Source organism: Columba livia, chromosome 4 (assembly GCF_036013475.1).
Source record: "Columba livia isolate bColLiv1 breed racing homer chromosome 4, bColLiv1.pat.W.v2, whole genome shotgun sequence".
NCBI classification, from domain to species: Eukaryota; Metazoa; Chordata; class Aves; order Columbiformes; family Columbidae; genus Columba; species Columba livia.
In genome coordinates, this window is record NC_088605.1 from 23,575,897 (window position 1) to 23,584,787 (window position 8,891).

The following is an 8,891-nucleotide window of genomic DNA, read 5'->3' on the forward strand; positions in this document are numbered from 1 at the left end:
GAAATTTTTTATTAGAAAGGAACAGCAGTTACCTTGGTGAAGCTTGAACTTTACTTGATTCGGGAATTTCTGGTACAGGTCGATGCCTTAATATAAAAGACCGGCTTGCTCTTGGAAATACTTTCACACAGTTTTGTGTACAAGAATCATATAAGTCATTGTCTATCATTTCTCCTTCAAACTTAACGAATGGAGAATTTGGCTCACTACCAGGTAAATCACGCTCATCTGCAAACATCAGATGTTTGTTTTCGCTGTGTTTTGTCTCACATGAATGAGCAAATGAAGGAGGATCACAAAAGGCTGAACAGCCAGTGAAGTGCTCATCAGCTTGGTATGCAGCAGCATCTTCCAGTGGTGTCTCTGGCTGAGAATTCATCTTAATACTTCCACTTAGACTGACAGCTTTTCGTATGCTGTCTGAATTCTGGTATAAACTAGAAAAATCCACATTTGTAATGCTATCATCATTTGCCCCAGATAAGTTTTGCTGTGCAAGTTCAAACCTTTCTTTATCAATGTCAGCTTTATTAAGTTGTTCTGACAATGTTGCAGGTATCAAGCTAGTCCCATCTACACCTGAATCACATATTGGAGACTCCTGATCCAAGGACAGACATTGCTTCTCTTCTAAATCTTTCAAGTCTTTTAGATTTTCATAGAAAAAAGGATTTCCTTGCATTTTTGAAAGAGTGGTATCTAATTGCTTAAGAATCCTTCTGCGGTGCCCTGTTGGTAACACTCCCATCTGCTGAAGCACACTGTTGTTTATTCCCACACAATCTGTCACAACTTTATAGCCAGATTCTTTAAAGTTAGGAAGATACTGTCCCAAGTTAATGTTGGCCAAGAATTCTTCAATATCAGTGCCATTGCCTGTGGATGACATGATGGCCGCTTCATCCCGAATATTGCCCCACACAGTCATGTAGAAATGTAGTCAGGATGCGTGCATATTCGCCAGCAACAAAACTCTCTAAATTTGTTATCAGCAGAAAATATCAGTTTCTTCAAGGCACGTCTTCAAGGTTCTTCAGTTCAAACTGGTTTTTTTAAAAGACTGCAAACCTACAGAAAAGAAAAAGGGCATTAAAAAAAAAAAATCCCACCTGAACTCACAGTGATCACTTATAAAATTCTGAAAGGCTTCCTGTCATTTGTATAGTAATATTTTTAAATTGCTTATATATGAAAATTTCAAAGATGGTAAACAGCAGAACCTCTCCATCCTTTTATCTTGGCCTGCATAAAGAGAACAGAGAAATCAAAGTCTTAACTCTGCACAAGCTATACAGTCTTAAAACATACAATCCTAGTATTTAACGTTAAGATGAACAGTCAGGAGATGAACCGCTTACCTACACACACACTTCTATTTACACAGTACTCAGACAGAAGGGGGAGAAAAAGTAATCTAAGACCAGAATCGGAACACAGAGCTTTCCCATCCCCACACTAGCACCACGTAACTACAGCATAGGCCTTCTACTCCCTCATCTTCTGAGCCTTAACCCCTTTGTAGCACAGAAACACACTTTTAGCAGGTAAAAATAAAAACAAAGAAAACCACCGTGAGTGGTCAGAGCATTCTATGTGAACCATGGGCTCAAGCTCTCCTCAACTGAGAATCTGACTGAACAAGTACCATAACCAATAAAATAGCTTACAAAGGTAGAATCACTTGAGCATGTTGAGGGGGAGTGAAGTGCCTTAATTGTTTAAATAACTACAGCCAGAAAGCTAAGGAGGCGATCAAAGTACGTCTTGCAGAGCAGGCCCTTCAAAGCCCTGTCACGAGGGCAAACAGGAAACAGGTAACTACCAGCTTTCAACCCAGCCAGGGAAACAGTTTTCCCTTGGTCACAAACAGCAGCAGGGGCATTACTCCATAGGCAAGTTCTGGCCTCCAGACCAGGGACATTTGGCATCTCATATGCCCATGACAGTTTTTCCTCAGTATTTTCCAACTCAACCTTTGCACTCTCCAGATTCCACCTATTTAAGTTGTTCTTTAAAGACCCTATCTAAATTCACTATTTAGAGAATATGAAGCAGACACAGAAGCTACCATTCTGACGGTGTTTGAGACAGCCTGAAATCACATCTCTTTATAGGTTTAAGATCAGCAGCAATCAACAGGTTTTTTCACCTCCCTCTTCCTGTATAAAAGGTAATTTAGCCTTAGGAAACCTGCTGACTGCAGCAGCTGTCCTGGCACGCAGGTACAAGCCTTAAGCAGCCTGGAAAAGGTTGAACAGCTTTGGTAGAACAGACTTATGTAGCAGTTCGAAAGAAACTATATGGCCAGAAGATATCCATGGCAGTGGGTACCGATACCTTATTCTTCAAGATACTTCCTGACAAAAAGGGTACTACTTCGGATCTAGAATTGAAGCTTAAGAGATTGCCTACTTTTGTACTGTATCAATTCCTCCATTAAAGGATAAAACCTCTTCCTGTAAGATTTCTCCAATATCTTTTGAATAACTAAGTCATTACTCAGAAAAACAGTCATAAATAAATCTTTATGCCCCTCCTCATTCCCAAAGCCACATATAAATAAACATAAATTTAATACAGTGTACTGAATTATTATTCAGTATTATTATTATTATTATTATCGCTTCTATTGGTGATTGCAATATACTATTATTATGAAATAAATTATTAAATAACTAATTCAATCACTAGAAGTCTTTCACTGCAAAATTTTGTAAATACCTTTATTACTCCCACACTTTCAAAAGGTGGTAATGAAAAACAGGGAAAAAGCAAATCTCTTTATACTTACACCACATATATATGGCATAATAAGAGGAAAAAAAAAAAAAAGCATGAGCAAGCCTGCATTTTCCTGAAAGACATAAAAAAAACAACATAGCATACTTACTATAAATGTTCCATTATTTAACATAAGTCTTTGGATTCTTGCTAATCTCTTTAACTTCATTTTGGAGGTAATATTTTTATCAGTGTGATCACTGTCCACAAGTCTGAGAAGTTACTTATTATCTCAAATATTAAATTCATGAAATTATAACTTTTCAGACAGAGAGCTCTATGGACCACTCAGATACGAACTTCTCAAGAGAGATGAAGTTCATTAGGGAGTCAACCCTCACTCCCAAGTCATTTAAATTCAAAAAGCCTTGGATTGTGCTAAAATTATTAACAATCAGCATTTAGATTTAACTTTGTCCTTTCCCAACTTGAGCACTTATCTAAACACAAATCACACCTTTAAAAATGTCAGACATCAGCATTTCCTCAAACTTTTCACATAAGCTTCTATAAAAGATAGAATTCAACAGTATGGCCTTCACCCATCTCTAAACCCTGAAAAACAGAATTATAATTACATAGTCTCTTAAGAAGTTGAATATATATTCTGAGTACAGAATGAGAATTAGTACAGAAGTTAATAAAGTGGGCACAAAGTATCAGGCAGGCACTGTTTGTGCCAGAGAACAGAGTCTTTCATGTTTAATGAAGAAAAAAAAAAAAAAAAAAACACCAACCAAAACACCACACATGTTCTAATGTATAAAACCCCTACAACATCAGCATATCAGTCTAAGCGCTTTAATGTTGGAGTTGCACTTGGTAATCTCAGGCATTACCACCTTCCTTGGCAGTTCTGGGTCTCATGGTGGTGTTTGGGTATTTTTTTTTTCCATGAGGTTTTAGTGTTTATTTCAGAGAGTATCATTTTCTCAATCCTACTACCTTGAGTAATAACCAAAAAAAGAGGCTTAGGAAAGCAGCTTTTAGTTACATATTTATAAATAAATATATATTTTAATATAACCATATATTTATACTCACACACTCTTTTCAGTATCTAAATACTATGTTTTTCTACATGCAATAGCTTTGCCAACACCTTATTCTGGAACGCCTCCAGTATCGTTACTTCAGGAACTCAAATAGTCATGCATTATCAGTGATTTGGATCCTAACCCATCTCTGTATAAACCACATAACAAGGTAGGGGCATACCTAGCACAGAACAAACTTTGTTTCCAAATTTGCAAGAACCATTACTTTTAGCAGCGAATTTTATAAACAAACTGTGTATCAGACCGAGAAAGGAAGAAACTACTCGCTTTTTGACCACAAAATGCCAGCACTGCTAGAAGCCAAAGCTCTTTTTTTTTTTTCAGTGATCTACAGCAGAAGGCGTCAATGCACCCATCAACTGGCAACCAATGACAGAACCCAAGGGAATGGCAGGAAGATGTGCCAGGGGAGGTTTAGGTTGGACATTAGGAAAAGGTTCTTCACCCAGAGGGTGCTGGAGCACTGAACAGGCTCCCCAGGGAGGTGTCACAACCCCAGGCCTGACAGTGTTCAAGAAGAGACTAGACAACGCCCTCAGACACATGGTGTGAACTGTGGGTTTGTCATATGCAGGGACAGGAGATGGACTCAATGATCCTTGTGGGTCCCTTCCAACTCTGGACTCATCTTCTAAGAAGATTTATAAAGACGTGCTATTGATTCAAGCTACCTATACAGCTGCTTAGATACTGGTAAGTTCACAGTCACACATATTTTGTGGATCTGAGCAATGGGCTACACTGACTCCTGTTTTGGTTTAACTGCTCAAAGGTTCAAGTAGTAAACAGCTAAACAATCTACACACATTAGTGAATGGTTTTATCCCAGGCTAGAAGATGTATTTTGAATCATTTCTTATATTACTATTACCAAGTTTTATCCTTACTAAAGGCTTAAACTCAAGGAGTATACATAAAAGCAGACCTCTAGGACCACCTTATCCACTGTATTAATATATTTCAATGTAATGTATATCAATTAAAAACTAATTTTAACTCCTTTATAGCTTTAATTGCTGAGTAAGTAATAAAAAACAAAGAATATTTATACAGCATTAGATATGTAATGCATATATTTGTTATATACACATGGATATGCATACGCACTTTCACATCAATATTTGTACCACTATGACAGTTTAAATAAACAGTTTTCAACATTAGTTCACATGGTTGCATACATCCTATTAAAAAAAAAAAAGGGGGGGCGGGGCAGGGAATTTGTCTTTCTTAAATGAAACCGATTCTTGCTGTACTATCATATTCTCCATCGTGGAGTAATCAAGACAAAAGTCAGCATTCAACACGGTTACTAAAAGCAGGGAAGTGCTATAGCAGTTATAGAAAAAAATCAAGCTTCTCAGAAGAAAACTGACCATTCAATTTTACAGAAACAGGTGTAAACATTTAAATTGCCATGAGGAATAAAAAACAATACAGGGGAAACCATCTGGGCTTTTCTTACAAGAAAATACATTTTGGCAGGGGATGAACTGCAGTTCGTGTTGCACATCCCAAGACTTACATGAGATCATCCAACTCTCTTCCATAAAAGATACTTCTCACACTTCCTTTCAAACAGATTTTCACATCCTTCCTTTTCCCATCTTACGGAAGAAACTTAGATAAGGAGGTACAACAACTAGGAGCAGTTCTTTTAGTTTTACTGAAAGCGACAGCTAAACAGCACCTAAGAAAAATGACAACACTGGTACAGGAAAAAAAATACATAACTTTCAGGACCTTTCCTCACATGGAGGATAAGTTCCTGCATCTAACTTTCTAAAAAGCCATATCAATCCATTTTGATTCTTCCATTCTATGATTTTCAAGTTGAGAATTCTTCAAAACAACAATGATCGGAAGATAGACAAATCTTTGTTGAAGTAAGCAAGCAATCCAACTTTTAATAATGAAATGTGAACAGTAGGATATAGCTGAACACAGAATAATTTAAGTGAGATTCTTTTTTCCCCTCTTTAAGATTACTACAGACGTTAGCCTGAAGAAAGTGTCAAACCTTTAGAAGTGCATGGCAAGATAATCACACTTTAAGCAATCAGTTCAACAAGTAAAAGCAAGTTCAGGCTTGTCCTCAATTTCTGCTAAACCACATACTAGATTAAGATCTAAATGGGTAAAAAAATCCCCCAAAAACCCAAAATGAAACACTACAAAAGGACTCACCACAGAGCAGAATGAAACTCACCAGTAGCGAATTTCATCTTCCCATTGTACTTGACTGCATACAAACTGACAAGATTAACAGGCTTAGAAAACATTCTAACTACTGCAATATTTATACAGTCCTAAACTTACATTTGGGCCTTTGAGGACAACCATGAGGCTGATGAGGCCCCCGGTTAAAAGGAGTTTGACAGCCCTATTCTAGACCATTAAAGATCTTTCCAAAAATCTACATAATGCAATCAGCATACTGACTGCATTCTACAGGAAAAAAAAAAAAAAAAACGCCACAAAAAAACCCCAACCTTAAATGACCTTTTTTAAAGTGCTTACTTAATGACTTAACATTTGGGTCAACTCAGAGCAAGATAACTGATTGTAACAATTCCAATAGAACTGTTCTCCTTCCAAAAGCAAGACAGTTACTAAGTGTGGTTCAACACAGCAGATAATTATGAAATACCTTCAAGCACATCCTCTGTCAAAATGTCCTTTTTTTTCATTACTTTTTTTCAGAACATTTCTCTTCCAGAGAAAAGTTCAACTACCTTTGCTACCTCAGAATCAAACCTCATACTGCAAGAAATTCCAGTGGAACAACTAGCAGGCAGACTCTGGAGTAAAGTACTGCATGGCATTAAGAAGCAAGCTAAAGGTGGAATTGGCAAAGTACATTTTAGCAAGTTGCTGTGGCAACACTTGGGTGCTGTATCATTCACTTTGCCTTTTCTATCTAGGACATCCTTTGACTCTCTGAAAGTAAACTTCATGCATTTTCTGGTAAAATTTCCAGAAGTATACCAGCATCTAACAAGAAGTCTGTTTATGTCTAACTTCACAAAAATGACTCATAGAGTAAATAAATATACAATAACAAAGCAATGTTCCTTACTCTGACATTTACATACAGACCGTTAAAATAATTTAAGCCAAAAAGAAAACAGAAGAGTTAAAAATACACCCCTCATCTTCTACCTGCCTACGAGCTATTTCTTGTCAGATTCCACCTTTGGTATCTGACGCTTATCTGAGACATGCCCTGTACCAAACCACTCAGCCTCGCCCCTGAAATCGCCAGTGACTTTAAAGTTACTTCTCCGCAGCATAGTTTCCTCTGGCCGCCGGGACCTCCAGCACCACAGCAGCGGCCGCGGTGAACCTCCGAGCCCGCAGCGGCCCGACCCGGCCCGCGGAGCTGCCCGCGCAGGCCGCCGCACAGCGCACCGGGCAGCAGGCGCGCAGACCTTGCCCTCTGCCTCGCAAACTCCGCGCCCCGCGGAGGATGGCTTACCTCTGGCAAAAAGCAGCGTGGGACGAGGAAAGAGAGGGGCAAGGGGAAGGAAGAGCAGGACTTGAGATTGCTTCAGCTTTCTTTTCCCCTCTCCGCTCGCTCGCTTTCTTGCTCTTTCTTTTTCTCCTTCCTTCCTTCCTGCCTCCACACCCCACCCCACCCCACCCCCGCGCTGCTCCCCAGCAGGCCGCGCCCGCGGCGCGGAGCTCCCTCCCCCGCTCCCGCAGGAGGCGGCCGCACCTGGGCGCGGTCAGGGGCGGCTGCTCAGGGCGTGCTCGCCGGGCAGCATATTTCTTGAGGAGTCAGGAGGAAGCCCGCTTGCAGCCGCAGGCACCGGCTGGAGGGGCGCTTGCCGGCCCGGTGCATGGCTTCGCAGTTTCCCGTGTCCCCTCCCGCAGCCTGGGGTGGCGGTGGGGCTCTCTGCCTCCCACCCTGGCAGCAGCCAGCCAGCAAGCAAAAGGCTTCCCTGTACCACATCTGGCAACGAACAGAGCCATGCTCAGGGCAGGCGCTCCAAGTGCGAGGCAGCAGCGTTGCCTTACAGTAGTGGCACAGGTGTTGAGCGATGATCACTTTCTTTTAAATAAATTAATAAATAAGCTTTCGGTAATGCATGTAACTTCCCCACTTCTAGGAAGTCACCCACATCTGTGAATTACTGTCACTCAGCTGAAACTAGCTTTCTTTTACACACACACACACACACACAAAAAAAAAAAAGAGACTGAGAAGTGCTTTCGTATACTCCATCACTGTACCTCTATCTCTTCATTTTGATACATCAGTTCTGATTTTGTTCTATTTAAATCCAAGGATGTACCAAAAGGCTCACACTGTTGTCGCCGAAGTCAGAGGTCTGCCACTCTGTTGAAGCAGAAATGAAGCAAAGATTTACTGCAAAATAGAGACCAGTAATTAAAGTGCTTATTTAGGAGCAAGTAAACCTGGGTTCTTCTTCCTGCTTCAAAGACTGCTTACTACATGCTAAATGCTGCCATACTAAATAGCCTTACTATTAGTAAGGTTGTTAAAAACTGTTGGTGCCATGGTGGTAAACTGAGGTTTCAAGATCCCAATTTTGAATGTAAACAGCATTTTTAGTCTTCAACTCCTAGTCAAAACAACTACAAGTTTGAAGTTCAGCGTTACAGAACCAATTCCATCAGTGCCAAAGCACTTGTGAAAATCCTGCTGCAAGTCCTAATTATTAGATGCCTAAATACCAGTGTACCAAAAAAATGCAGTTAATTTTACCTCCTAAACTTGCATTATACAAGCAAATTTTGTGGCAAGTTCCACTCCAGTGCAAACACTTTGGTTTGCCTTTTTAGGTAACCTAAAGAAATTTATTATGTTCTTGCTTGAGTTTTTGTTAATGTTTTTGCTGACCTGTCTCAATGACATTCCTAACTATTTGCAGAGGGACTCATGTTTCCAAACCAAGTTAGCGCACAGATGTGATTCAGGTAAGCGTACTAACACCCTTTTTGGTCATAGCCTTTCTGGATTGTAACCTAGTGACTCAGAGTCATCTGATCACAGATTTGCCTAAGATTTACAGCTAAGCCTAGCTT

General features: G+C 39.9%; 1 protein-coding gene across 2 annotated transcripts in view; it reads right to left on the bottom strand.

Annotated features, from left to right (window-relative positions):
* The window catches only part of ARAP2 (ArfGAP with RhoGAP domain, ankyrin repeat and PH domain 2), a 143,210-nt gene extending 135,661 nt beyond the window's left edge, over positions 1 to 7,549 (bottom strand). For both annotated transcript variants that reach the window (XM_065060699.1, XM_065060698.1), the window contains exons 1-2: positions 7,318 to 7,549; positions 33 to 1,068 (exon numbers count right to left, since the gene is read on the bottom strand). In XM_065060699.1, the coding sequence (XP_064916771.1) occupies positions 33 to 928 (896 nt within the window). In that variant the 5' untranslated portion in view covers positions 929 to 1,068; positions 7,318 to 7,549. The remainder of the gene's footprint in view (positions 1 to 32; positions 1,069 to 7,317) is intronic.
* Between the last annotated feature and the right edge of the window lie 1,342 nt (positions 7,550 to 8,891).